The sequence below is a fragment of the Piliocolobus tephrosceles genome, chromosome 16 (genome assembly GCF_002776525.5).
Source record: "Piliocolobus tephrosceles isolate RC106 chromosome 16, ASM277652v3, whole genome shotgun sequence".
NCBI classification, from domain to species: domain Eukaryota; kingdom Metazoa; phylum Chordata; class Mammalia; order Primates; family Cercopithecidae; genus Piliocolobus; species Piliocolobus tephrosceles.
This window is the reverse complement of record NC_045449.1, coordinates 31,023,208-31,037,307: the sequence shown is the minus strand read 5'-3', so window position 1 is coordinate 31,037,307 and position 14,100 is coordinate 31,023,208. Positions and strand designations below refer to the sequence as shown.

The following is a 14,100-nucleotide window of genomic DNA, read 5'->3' as shown; positions in this document are numbered from 1 at the left end:
ATAATTGAACAAAGCATACATTATTAACATTTATTTATAAAATATGACACATTATATCAGATGTGTCTGACTAGAAAAAAAATAATAACATTCCTATGTCTGTACTACATCAGGAAAACCAACCCACACATGCATAACCTATACAGCGTGAAAGAGAAATGAACTTTAGGTGTGACTCAGATAGGAGGTCCTTTTTCTCTCATCACACACTGGTTAAACTCGTTTTTCAGGCCTCTCTGACTTCTCTAGGCTCCACAACCCAGATCAGGGAGACTCACCTGGAGCTGAGCTGCAGGGAGATTGACATCAGCCACCATCTCTGTACAAGGGTGCTCTACCTGTAGCCGAGGATTCAATTCCAGAAAGTAGAAGCTGCCGTCCTGGCTGTACAGGTATTCCACAGTCCCAGCACTCACATAACCCACCATTTTGGCAAGTTTCACCGCACACTCAAAGAAGAGAGATAAGCAAACATAAGTATCTCACCTTATCCAACTGCTGGACCACTACAGCCTCTCAATGACTCAACTATTCAGTGTGTATAAGAGCCATCAAAGGCTTTTAGCCACATAAGAGCACATTTCACCCTTTCAGATTATCATATCCCTGGACATGGATGAAAAACTCAATGAAAAATCGGGAGAAAAGCGTATTTTTCACTTTGCATTCAAAAGCAACCTCACCCCATCAGACTAAATGCATGCAGACAAAAAAAACACAGGGACAGACTCTTGTCCAGTTTCCAGTATTTCCAATATGCTCCTCTTCTTCCTAGAAACATAACTAACTAGCTAGAGACTAGATTTCTTTTCTTTTTTTTTTTTTTTGAGACAGAGTCTCACTCTGTCTCCCAGCCTGGAGTGCAGTGGCACAATCTCATGGCTCACTACAAACTCTGCCTCCCAGGTTCAAGCAATTCTCCTGCCTCAGCCCCGCATGCTGATTACAGGCATGCGCCACCATGCCTGGCTAATTTTTGTATTTTTAGTAGAGATGGAATTTCACCATGTTGGCCAGCCTGGTCTCAAACTCCTGATCTCAGGTGATCTACACGCCTTGGCCTCCCAAAGTACTGGGATTACAGGCGTGAGCCACCATGCCTGGCCTGGTTAGTGGCTAAGTTCTGACAAACAGACATCAGCACTGGTAAGTGATATGCATAACTCCTAAGTAATATATATATTTTTTTTTCTTTTTTTTTTTTTTTGAGATGGAGTCTTGCTTTGCCACCCAGGCTGGAGCACAGTGGCGAAATCTCGGGCTCACTGCAACCTCCGCCTCCCGGGTTCAAGTGATTCTCCTACCTCAGCCTCCCGAGTAGCTGGGATCACAGGCTCATGCCACCGTGTCAGGCTAATTTTTGTATCTTTAGTAGACATGAGTTTTCGTCATGTTGGCCAGGCTGGTCTCAAACTCCTGACCTCAGGTGATCCACCCACCTCAGCCTCCTAAAGTGCTGGGATTATAGGCGTGAGCCACGGCACCCGGCCCTAAGTCATATTTTGAAAAGGAAAAGTCTCATTCTCTATTCCTGGCTTTTTCCTTCTTATTCACTGGAATGTGGTCACGATAGTATAAGCCAGCTTCAATCATGCAAATGAGAACACACTAAGAACAGCAAGAAAGAAAAGAAAGAAAGGAAAAGAAAAGAACAAACGAACCTGTATCCCAAGATGGCCTCATGGAATAAAAAATTTCCACCAGCCCTGAAAAGCTCACCCCAGACTAGGATGGGAGAGAAAAATAAACTTCTATTTTTGGGGGGGTCCACTGTGTTTTCTGGACCTTTTTGTTATATTACTAAAACCTGTATCCTAATCGATACAGGAATTATTAAGTGCAGGTAGAATGTTGCTGTTTAAAAATATTAAAATATGAGATGCTAGCTTAGCGAAAGGGTAGTGGGTAGCACAGAAACAGATACTGCAGGCTGGAAAGGCAATAACCTCCTTGTTGGGATAACACAACATTTGGTAAACTGTTTCCTACAATAACTTGGAATACTGACCATACACCAACTAAACCTTAAAAAAGATGATCTGAGAGGGTTAGAGTGAAGAAAAAGCCAACTTCTTTTGTACTCCCCCAAAGAGAAAATGAGATTATCACCCTGAAGCAACTCAGTGTCAAAGATCAGATTAAACATGCTGCTTTAGTTTCAGTTGGCCCCAAGATAGCCAATATTAAATTGAGGCAAGAGAGATAGGCTAAGCACAGAACCCAGTAAATAATAGAAGAAAAGTTTCTATATCTAGAAGAAATCTTTGAGTATGATTAATCCAACCCAAAGCTGATTGCAAGCAAATAGCCCAGAAGCTTAGTAAGTATTTGAAGGAATTGTATTTCTAAACAAACCACAAACCTGGTTTTCAAAAGCCTGCGATTGATGATTGGGATATTTGTGCCCTCAATCCTGCACCAGCAGGAAGTGGGTTGTGAAAGTTCTCCCAAAGAAGGCATAGTCTCCAAAGCCCAACTCACAGAGAAAAATGAATGAGGAAGAACTTCCCAGAAAACAATGGTAGGTGCCTTGAAGGACAATGAACAAGGGATTTACTCCCTTATCGCACTTCTTTGGAGTGTGCAGTAGCAGAACCAGGGACAGCCAGAAGGCCTGAGGTAGTATTCCACTATACAGAAGGGAATCATTGCAATTCCTACCTAAAAAGGAGGAGTTGATAACTGCTATGGACCAATGATTGCTATGCACTTTTCATTTTTCCAAATGAGAATTATCTTGTTCCTATTCCATTATTGTATATTGGGTGTATGGTAAGGGTGGGGGGGGGATGACAATGGGTAAATAACTTGTATTTTGGGTCACTGGCCCATGAAAAGCCACAATACATATCTAATGGAGAGGAATATACATCACATAGAGATCCAGAATCACCTCCAGTAATAACCCATCCAGTTACTAGTAACTGGATGGGACTTCAGGCTGTCTTCCTTGGACAAAGGCTATGTGTGCTCTGAGAGTAGGAAAAAGGATAAAACGACAATGGGTAGCCAGAGGAACAGACTGAGGCACAGATTACGAAATGCCCTCCAGTGACTTTTCTCTGCTTCATCATTTTAGGAATAAAATTGAAATTTTTGCTGAGCACATGGTCACCCAGTTAGTGACCACAATTCCTAACATCCTTTGTGCTAGGTATAATTGTGTAACTGAATTTTGTCTAGTGGAATATGAGCAGAAGTGATGTATGTGACTTCAAGATCATGCTTCCACATGCTTGACCTCCACATAATCTTGTGTGAGTTAGCTTAATCATGAAGATAACAAACGTCCGAGAGCAAAGTTTGGCAAACTTTTTTGGTAAAGAGCCAGATAGTAATTATTTTCAATTTTGTGGGTCATATAGCCTCTGTCACAACTATTCAATGCTACCATTGTAGTGATAAAGCAGCCATAAATAACACATAAATAAATAAGCATCATTGTGTTCCAATAAAATTTTATTTATAAAAACAGGCAACAGGTGAGCAATAAACCTATTTCTGGTACTAGCTCATCTCTGAACTATGATGAAAGAGAAATAGAAACTTATACCTTATTTAAGCCACTGTATTTTGCTTATTTATTTATTTGTTTTGAGATAGGGTCTTGCTCTGTCACCCAGGTTGGAGTGCAGTGGCATAATCAAGGCTCACTGTAGCTTTGACCTCCCAGGGTTAAGTGATCCTCCCACCTCAGCCTCCCAAGCAGCTGACAGTACAGATGTGTGCCATGACACTCAGCTAATTTTTGTATTTTTAGTAGAGATGCAGTTTCACCATATTGCCCAGGCTGGTCTCAAATTCCAGGGCTCAAGTGATCTGTATGCCTTAGCCTCCCAAAGTGCTAGGATTACAGACAAGAGCCACCATGCCCGGCCAAGCCACTGCATTTTGAAGGCATCTTTATTACAGCAGTTCAAGAGTACATCCTAATATATACACAACATAGGAAATAGACTTCTAACACACAAGAAATATATTTTGAATATATTTTGATATAGAGACTGGGTCAGGACTCCAGAAAAGACTATGTTCAGGTCTCTAAACTATAGTTATTCCAAAGGCATCCTTCATGACTTTGAGAAACTGTTTTCTATACAAAGAGATAGAATGTGTGACCTCTGAAGACAGAGGACTTTCCAAAAAAGATAATAGAGTTGATTAAATTCAGCTGAAGACTTGATGCTAATCAACCACCCAGCAAATGAAACTACCTGATTATGAGCTTCTTAAAAAAAAATCAATCATAAGACTAAAAATTTCAAAACATTTCTCTTCTTTATCCCTGTATCCCGAAATGGTACACAGATTTTGTTTTTAGAACGCGTTAACTACTTTTAGAGCTTGATATGTTCCTTGATAACTCTCTTAGTGGGAGAACAGTAAAATTTTGTTTCTCTAAGAAAAGGATATAATTTTATTAATTATTCAGAATAGTTGTTTAAAATCCCATTATTCTCAGATTGGTACATGAACTGAATGAAAAATGTTCTGTGTAAGAAAACATAAAGTAAGCCTCTTAATATATGTACCTGTTCCATGTGTTCAAATACTGCTGGAGTAGCAATAGTAGCTGGTGCCTCTTCAATAATCTTCTGATGCCTGCGTTGTACAGAGCAATCACGACCAAACAAAGAGATGGCATTGCCATATTGGTCCGCTAAGATCTGCACCTCCAGATGACGAGATTGTTTGGCTAGTCTCATCACAAATATGGGAGATCCAGGGACTTCAGCTTGAACCTGTGTTAGAAAAGGGTGAAAAAAAAAAACTCTTAAATTTTAAACATTTTATCTATCTTGATAAGCTACTTTGATTTCAACAAGCAGATGTCCAGAAGTGTCAGGAACCATGTTAATCAGCAGAAATACAAAAGTGAATAAAATACAGTCCATGCCATCATCTTTAATATCTTTAAGATGCTGCATTCTTACATAATCAATATTAATTGATAAATATGAAAATCTGGTGCATCACAAAGGTAAACAACAAAATATTTCAAAACATAGGCACATACACAAATCCAACAATGGGCAAAATACTACCATCCTGTAATCTGTACAACCAAACGTACAACTTGTTCCAGACAAGATACTTTCCTGGTTCACATTACATCATATATGGCATTGTTGCAGCCAAAGAAATTTCATCTTTAGTTTTGAAGAATATTACTGTTGGGGACAGAATTCTAAAATGGTAACTATTTTTTTTTTCTCAGCACTTTAAATAATCCCAATGATTTTTGGCTTTCACTGTTTCTACCGAGATGTCAACTGTCAATGTTATTGTTACTCTTTTGAAAGTAATCTTTATTCCTCAGCTGCTTTAAGATTTTCTTTCTTTCTCTCTTTTGTAGGGGGTAGAGTGGTAGATTTACTCTGATAAGCATAGATGTGGTTCTTTGTATTTGTCCTGCTTAAGGCTCATAGTCCTTGGTATCTTTTATCTGTTCAAAGAAATTCTTAGCCTTTCTCTCTTCAAATATGGCTTCTGCTTCATCATTTCTTCAAATATTGCTTCTGCTCCATTCTCTTTCTCTTCTCCTCTGAGACTTAAAGTACCTGATATTAGACCATTTCACATAACCCATAGTCTTTTATGCTCTGTATCTTTTTTGCTCTGTTTTGCCATGTAGCAAGTGATCTCAAAACTCAGTGGCTTGCTTAGAACATCAACCTTTTATGACGCTGTTCTCATCTGGGCAGTTCTTCTTCTAGTCTTGCACTTATATACATATCATCATCTGGTAGCTTGAGTGGGGTAGAATGGTCTCACTCAGATGTCTGGTGATTTGTGCTGAGTGCTGGTTGGTATGTCTAGGGAGCCTCAGCTGGAATAATTCATCTCCAATGCACGTGGCTTCTCATCCTCCAGCAGGTTAGACCAGGCTTCTTCAGTGCTGTGTTCCAAGAGCGCAAACGCAGAAGCTATAAGACCTCTTGAGGTATAAGCTCTAGAATTTATACATCTCTTTGGCCACATTCTAATGGTCTAAGCAAGCCACAAAGCCAGCTAAGATTTGAGAGGTAGGGAAAACAGATGCCACCCATGGAAGGGAGGAACAGCAAAGTCACATTGCAAAGGGTGTACATACAGGAATGGGAGGAGTTATTGTGGCCATCTCTTGCAAACAACTTACTATGCTCTACCCTATGGCCATAATAATTCACATACCTCCCACATGCAAAATAGACTCACCCCCTCCCAAGACCCCCAAAGTCTCATCCAATCATGGCATCGGCCTTGACATCCATTTTCTCATGAGTCATGTCCAGAAGAAAATGAGGCTCCTTGGGTGCAGCTCCTCAGGTACAGTTTCTCTTAATCCAAAGACCTGGAAACTAAAAAGACAAGTTATCTGCCCCAACACTCCCAATATTTATGATGATATTGGGAGAGGATAATTGCAAATGAGATTGTTGTTCAAAGAGGAGGAAATAGGAGGTACACAGTAGTCATTGGTCCATAGCAGTTTTGAAATCCAGATAGGTACATGCTGTCAGATTCCCTTACTCCAGGGTCAGGAATGCTTTTCTTTTCGTTTTGTTTTGTTTTTCAGGGTCTAGTTTGGTTCCCTGGGAGTGAGTCCTTAATCCATGGCATCCCCTGCTCTCAGCTCTGCCCTCTGGGCTCCTGACTCCACTCTCTGAAAAATCTCCCTTTTTATTTGAAATGACAGCTGTTTACAGATGAAGAGCTTTCTGTCTGCTTCCTGCCCATAAAAAATTTAAGGCAGCCAGGCGCGGTGGCTCAAGCCTGTAATCCCAGCACTTTGGGAGGCCGAGACGGGCAGATCATGAGGTCAGGAGATCGAGACCATCCTGGCTAACATGGTGAAACCCCATCTCTACTCAAAAGAATACAAAAAACTAGCCGGGCGAGGTGGCGGGCGCCTATAGTCCCAGCTACTCGGGAGGCTGAGGCAGGAGAATGGCGTCAACCCGGGAGGTGGAGCTTGCAGTGAGCCCAGATCGTGCCACTGCACTCCAGCCTGGGCGACAGAGCAAGACTCCATCTCAAAAAAAAAAAAAAGTTTAAGGCTCAGAGGTCACTTTTCATTTTGAGCTGTTTCTGGCCCTTTCAGTCCCTTGGTGCATTCATCAACACAAATCTCTTGACAACTTTGTGGGTTTCCTGTGAATTATATTGGGGTTCACCACTCACCCAAAGAGACACATCCACAACTCATGTCTGCATAGACCTCTCTATACTTTGGGCACATCAGGATGCTGTGAGACAGTACCCTTAAGATACTTAGGGCCAGGCGTGGTGGCTTATGTCTGTGATCCCAGCACTTTGGGAGGCCAAGTTGGGAGGATCATCTGATATCAGGAGTTCGAGACCAGCCTGGGCAACATGGTGAAACCTCATCTCTACTCAAAACACAAAAACTAACTAGGCATTGTGGTGGACACCTGTAATTCCAGCTACTCAGGAGGCTGAGGCAGGAGAATCACCTGAACCTGGGAGGTGGAAGTTGCAGTGAGCCGAGATCATGCCACTGTACTCCAACCTGGGCAACAGAGTGAGACTCCCTCTCAAAACAAATAAGCAAACAAAAAAGATAGCTAGAAGCCTGTTTCTAGCTGAAAGTGGTTTTTTTTTTTTTTTTTTTTTTTAAAAAGGATACTTAGAAGCATCTTTCTAGCTGATAGGATAATTTATTAGCTACTACCTTAAAGATTTCTGAGGCCTTAAAGTCACAGCACTCTTGACTTGGTCTTTACCCTGAGGCATTTTTAACTTAGGAAATCTTTTGCCAGCTGGAGAGACTCGGGATGAGAAACAATTCTATTTTCAATAAGTTCTGGGTCCTTTACATTTCTGTCAATTCTGCTTGCAAGCAAAACATCTTCTTTAGCTTACCTCTTTTTTACAGTTTCTTAACATAAGCAACTAGAAGCACTCCACAGATACTTTAAACACTTGTAGAGAGCTCCTTAAACAGATCCATGACTTCATTAAATTAATATATCCAATTTATCTTCCAAGTTAACTCAGATAACATTTTTTGCCAATTGTTCCATTATTACAGAACATGGATCTTTTTTCCAGACTCCAGTAACAATTACTACACTGCTTTTCCAGCCTTCCTTAACAGTTCATCATTCTTCCAGTCTTCATTAACATCCTCCTCATCAATTTTCCAGCCTACACTTATGAGCCAGTTTTAAAGTCAATGTCTTATGTTTTACTTTTTTGTTATGGCAGTATCATACCTGTAGGTATCAATTTCTGTGTCAATTATCCATTGATACCTAACAAACTACCAAAAACTTAGTGACTTCATATAGTCACCATTTTATTTTATTTGCTCATAAGTGTGATCAGCATTTTGAATTTGGCACAATTGGCAGTTTTGATCTTGCCTGGAGTAACTCAAGCAGCTATAGTCATCTGGCAGCTCAACTGGGGTTAGATGGTCAAATATCTAGTTAACTGATACAGACATTTCAAAACTACTCATTACTATGGAATCAAATAGTGGAAAAGTCTTAAAACACGAAGGGGAGGTTTTCTGTGAAAGTCCTTAAGTTTTTCAATACTAATTGGCTGAATAACCAAATCAATACTAGTTGGCTGAATTACCAAACCAAATGAGACCAAATTAGATGGTCTCATTTACATGTCTCAAATGTGGTGCTGCTGACTGTCAGCTAGTAGGACTAGGAGGCCTTAGCTGGGACAACTCATCTCTGCTCATGTGACCTCTCCTTCTCCAGTAGGCTAGAATGGGCTCTTTACTTGGTAGTCTGAGGGCTCGCTCCAAGACAGCAAGGACAACTACAAAACTATTTGAAGTTTAGGCTAGGCTTCAGAACTTGTGTACCATTTCTGCCACATTCTACTGGCTAAAACAAGTCACAAGGCCAGCTAAAATTCAAGGGTTGGGGAAAAAAGACTCTACTTCTTGATAGGAGGAGCTGCAAAATAATGGTATACAGAGTAGGTACACAGAAGTGGAAAGAGTTATCATGATCATCTTTGCAAATAATTTCTCACATTGCTCTGTTTTTCATCCTTTTGTCTCTCTTCATGCTTCAGTCTGAATTCCCTTCTGATCTACTCATTAGTCATTAATTATCTTATCTTTTTCTATGTTTTTTTTGTTTGTCATCCAGGCTGGAATGCAGTGGCATGACCATAGCCCCATGCAGCCTCAAACTCCTGGGCTCAAGGGATTCTCCCATCTCAGCCTCCAGTGCCACTTATTAATTCTCTTCAACTGCATCTAATATGCTATAATTTTAAACTCCTATATTGACTACTTCTTCTTCTTTTTTTAGACAGGGTCTTGCTCTGTTGCCCAGACTGGAATGCAGTGGCACAGTCTCAGCTCACTGCAGCCTCTGCCTCCTGAGTTCAAGTGATTCTCCCACCTCAGCCACCCAAGTAGCTGAGATTACAGGCCTAGCTAATTTTTATATTTTTAGTAGAGACAGGGTTTCATCATGTTGGCCAGGCTGGTCTTGAACCCCTGACTTCAAGTGATCCACCTGCCTCGGCCTCCCAAAGTGCTGGGATAACAGGCATTAGCTACCATGCCCGGCTACTGATACTGACTTCTTAATTTTAGTTACTGCATTTTCAGTTCTAGAACTTTTGTTTCTTCTTTATGATTTCCAGTTCTCTACCAAAATTCTCAATCTTGTCTTTAATTTCCTTGAATATGTTAAGCAGAATTACTTTAAAGTCCTTGTCTGATAATCTCATTATCTAAACCCTCTGTGGGTCTGTTTCTACTGTTTTGTTCTTCTTGGTTTTCAATCGTCTAATTTTGTATGCCTGTTTTCAATTGAGTGGTTGATATGCTGTAAGAAAAATTAACAGAAATAATTTTAAGTTCTAGATGTTATCTTTCTCTGAAAAGGATTTACATTTGCTTCCTGCAGGTGTCTAGAAGCACCAGCAATCCTAAAACATCTTGCTTAAATCAGAGGTTGAATGTTTTGAAGCCAAGATTTAGTCCCTGTGAGGGCTAGTCTATTTCCAGTTCACTCTTTCTCCCGTAGTCAGTCCTTAAAGATCCCAACCTAAATGTGGGAGGTTTTCCAGGGCACCTCTCCCCAGGGAGCCCTCTTAGTCTTTTAAGACTGTCAAAAACTTATCAGCCTTTCAGGTGCTTCTTCTTGAACTAGAAGATGTATCTAGGGGAAAAGTAGCCTCATACGTCAGGCTCACATCTCTGGGTTTCCTTTTTCTCCTATATGTTAGCCCCATAATTCTTCACTGTCTTGAATGGTCTCTAATGCCATAAAACACACACACACACACACACACACACACACACACACACATATTTATAAAGAAATCTGGTTCAGCTTTTCTAGTTTATTCCCAACGGGAGGATTGGTTTATTCAGCCAACTAGTATTGAAAAACTTAAGGACTTTCACAGAAAACCTCCCTTTAGTGTTTTAAGACTTTTCCACTATTTGATTCCATAGTAATGAGTAGTTTTGAAATGTCTGTATCAGTTAACATTATTAATCCATGCCTTTTTTTTCTTTTTGCTTCTAAGAGCAAAGTCCTTTTCTCTAGACCCCCTGAGTCACTGATCTACCTATGAAATTAGAATTCAATGAAAAAAATGTGAAAAAAAAACCCAAGGTAGTATTCAATTTCTGACACTTAAAATAGGATAATGTAGCAAAACAATACCTTATTTATTTATTTATTTTAAAGTTTTTTGTAGAGATGGAATCTCACTTTGTCTTCCAGGCTGATCTCAAATTCCTGGCTTCAATCTATGCTCCCGCTTTAGACTCCCAAAGTGCTAGGATTACAGGCATAAGCCACCAAGCCCAGCCAAGACAACAACTTTATCACTTCCTTTATCTAGTACAGATGCTCCTTGACTTACAATGCGGTTATGTCTCAATAAACCCAACATAAGTTAAAATGTTTTAAGTAAAAATTGTATGTATTTAAGATACCTTCATAGCTTAGTCTAGTCTACCTTAAATGTTCTTAAAACACATTAGCCTACAGCTGGGCAAAATCTTCTAACACAAAGTCTGTATTATAATAACAAAGTGTTGACCATCTCATGTAGTTTACTGAATGTTGTACTGAAAGTGAAAAACAATAGCCGTATGGGTACTCAAAGTTAAGATTTATGCTGAATGCATTATCACTTGCACACCATTGTAAAGCTGAAAATTTGTAAGTTGAAATTTTAAGTTGGGGGACCATCTGTATATCAAATCATGGAAGACCCAGCTCATAAGATTTTCCATTTAACTTTTGACAGTGAAGCAAGGAGTTTGCTGTTTTAAGAAAAAAAAAAAAAAGCCAAATAAAAGGTAGCATGGCACACTAGTAAAAGAAATGCAAAGTAGAAGATGAAAAGGAAACTATGAAAAAGGGGAAGCTAGGAGAGTGAAAAGAACAGACTTCTGTCCCAATTTTCCATTTTTTGACACATCTTTTACTACGCACTGGTAGAAGGAAAAAAAGTGAGTTAAGTATGTGATGGTAACTAAGTATGTGAGGGCAGAACAAAAAGAAACCCCTGTCTCCCTTTTCTCACTCTGTTTAAGATTCTAAAAAGACATCACTTATTTGGTCGTCTCTATAACCAATGTATAGTACGGCCACATCAACTTGGCTGCAAAGCAGAGGGTAAGACAAAGAGAGATCCTACATTGAGCTTTCCTGAGTCACTCTCAGTTCCTATATACTATGGGCCTGCCACAGGGTTCCTGTGCCAGGGTGTGGTGGCCATGCAGCACGGACTAGGGTATAGACCGCTGGGACAGCAGGGTAGATGGGATATGATGGTAACTCAGAGGTCTCTAGGCAATGTGAACTAAAGTGAGAAAAAGTCAACCAGAGAGCCTAGGCCTGTCCAAGCCAAGAGCAACCATACCAGTATCATACCACCACACCACACATTATCTACAAAGTCAGCAGAACAGGGACACAAAAATATAGAAAGGTATTGATTTTTCCTTGCCATTATGAGGTCCTAAAAGCCATATGCACCATGTAGGGAAGAGCCATCTGAGAAACTGAGCATGTTTATATAGGACAGAAAAACTCTACTTTTTGAATTACCCAATTAAATAAAACTTAAAATTGAGTTGGACATTTCATTAACCTTTTTTCTCTGCTAACACACAGGTAGAAACTAGAGCAAAAGACAATTAGCTATAGACAAAATTAAAAATTAAGTATTTTCTGGACATCCAAATTATAGTATGAGTTAAATCATGTATCTCTGATATATATATGTTAGTTCAAACAAACAAAAACAGCTTATACTCTACCTGTCTGAAGAGGTTAGGGAAGTCATCTGCATTGTTGACTTTTCTAATTCCCTTCCCTCCTCCTCCTTCTGAGGCCTTGATCATTACTGGATATCCAACTTCCTCAGCTGCCTTCAATAAGAAAGAAAAAAAAAATAGAAGAAATAGTGTTATTACTAGGGAAGGAGAAAACTGGCATTTTTCTCCCTTTAAGAATGCAGTAAGTCTAAATATGGTAAAATAGAAAGATCTTCAAGATATACTATTAGGTGAAAAAATAAATAGTAGAACAATATTTGTAGTATTAGGTTGAACCAAAAGAAATTGCCTTATTCATAGATTTAAAAAATGACTGAATATAGGCAATTTCTTATGGTTCAATCTAAAGTAATGTCACATGGGTCAAAAACAAAATTATATATGCATTCATACACCTACATATGTAAGTGCAAAGAACTGAAGTCCAGAGTACATACCAGCAATGATTTAGAAAAGAAAGATGGGTCCGGGCTCAGTGACTAATGCCTGTAATCACACACTTTGGAAGGCCAAGGCGGGCGGATCACCTGAGGTCAGGAGTTCGAGACCAGCCTGACCAACATGGAGAAACCCCGTCTCTACTAAAAATACAAAATTAGCTGGGCATGATAGCACATGCCTGTAATCACAGCTATTCGGGAGGCTGAGGCAGGAGAATCGCTTGAACCTGGGAGGTGGAGGTTGCAGTGAGCCGAGAGATCATGCCATTGCACTCCAGCCTGGGCAACAAGAGCGAAACTCCATCTCAAAAAAACAAAAAAAAAAAAAAAACAAAGAAAGATGGGTGGATATAAAACTTTCCTTTTTCACTGTATATATTTCTGCATTATTGGAATTTCTTATATTATGCAGGTATCCACGTATCACAATTAAAAAAAAAGACATAAAGAGTTCATTTAAAATAAGCTAAAGTGGGGTTGGGCTCAGTAGCTCATGCCTGTAATCCCAACACTTTGAGAAGCTGAGGCAGATGAATCACACCTGAGGTCAGGAGTTTGAGATCAGCCTGGTCAACATGATGAACCCCTGGCCCTACTAAAAACACAAAAAATTAGTTGGGTGTGGTACTGCATGCCTGTAATCCCAGCTACTCGGGAAGCTGTGGCACGAGAATTGCTTGAACCCAGGAGGCAAAGGTTGCAATGAGCCAAGATCGTGCCTCTGCATTCCAGCTTGGGCAACAAAGTGAGACCCTGTCTCAAAAAATAATAAAATAAAATAAAATAACCAAGTCATTCCTTTGTCAAAATATTCCAGTCTTTTAAGGTTTTGCTACATTATAATAATATCTTTAAAATATATCACCAGGCCTGGCCCAGTGCCTCACACTTGTAATCCCAGCACTTTAAGAGGCCAAGGTGGGTGGATGACTTAAGGTCAGGAGTTCGAGACCAGCCAGCCCAACTTGGTGAAACCCTGTCTGCACTAAAAATATACAAAAGTGGGCACCTGTAATCCCAGCTACTCAAGAGGCTGAGGCAGGAAATCACTTGAATCTGGGAAGTAGAGGCTGCAGTGAGCCGAGATGGCACCACTGCACTCCAGCCTGGGCAACAGAGTGAGACTCCAACCAAAAAAATAAAATAAGTATCACCCAGAAAAAGAACATTTCAATGTTTAAGCTATGTCAATCGATTAGGAATGAAAATCTTTTACTCGCAGTCTCACCTTTTCTAATGTTTCCTTAACTCTATTCTTTCCTATGCTCATATAAACAGAATTAGTATAATGAACTCAATTGCTGAGTGATAGATGATCAAAGAGATAGCATAAGTGTGGAGAAAGACTTAAAAAAAAGGGGTATCCCACAG

The 14,100-nt window shown here is 39.9% G+C and overlaps 1 protein-coding gene across 5 annotated transcripts in view; it reads right to left on the bottom strand.

Moving 5' to 3' along the window:
• ACACA (acetyl-CoA carboxylase alpha) overlaps window positions 1–14,100 on the bottom strand; it is a 344,091-nt gene that overhangs the window by 180,307 nt on the left and 149,684 nt on the right. For all 5 annotated transcript variants that reach the window (XM_031934241.1, XM_026456734.1, XM_023204709.2 and 2 more), the window contains 3 exons: window positions 12,272–12,382; window positions 4,533–4,742; window positions 279–449 (listed from right to left, as the gene is read on the bottom strand). In XM_031934241.1, the coding sequence (XP_031790101.1) occupies window positions 279–449; window positions 4,533–4,742; window positions 12,272–12,382 (492 nt within the window). The remainder of the gene's footprint in view (window positions 1–278; window positions 450–4,532; window positions 4,743–12,271; window positions 12,383–14,100) is intronic.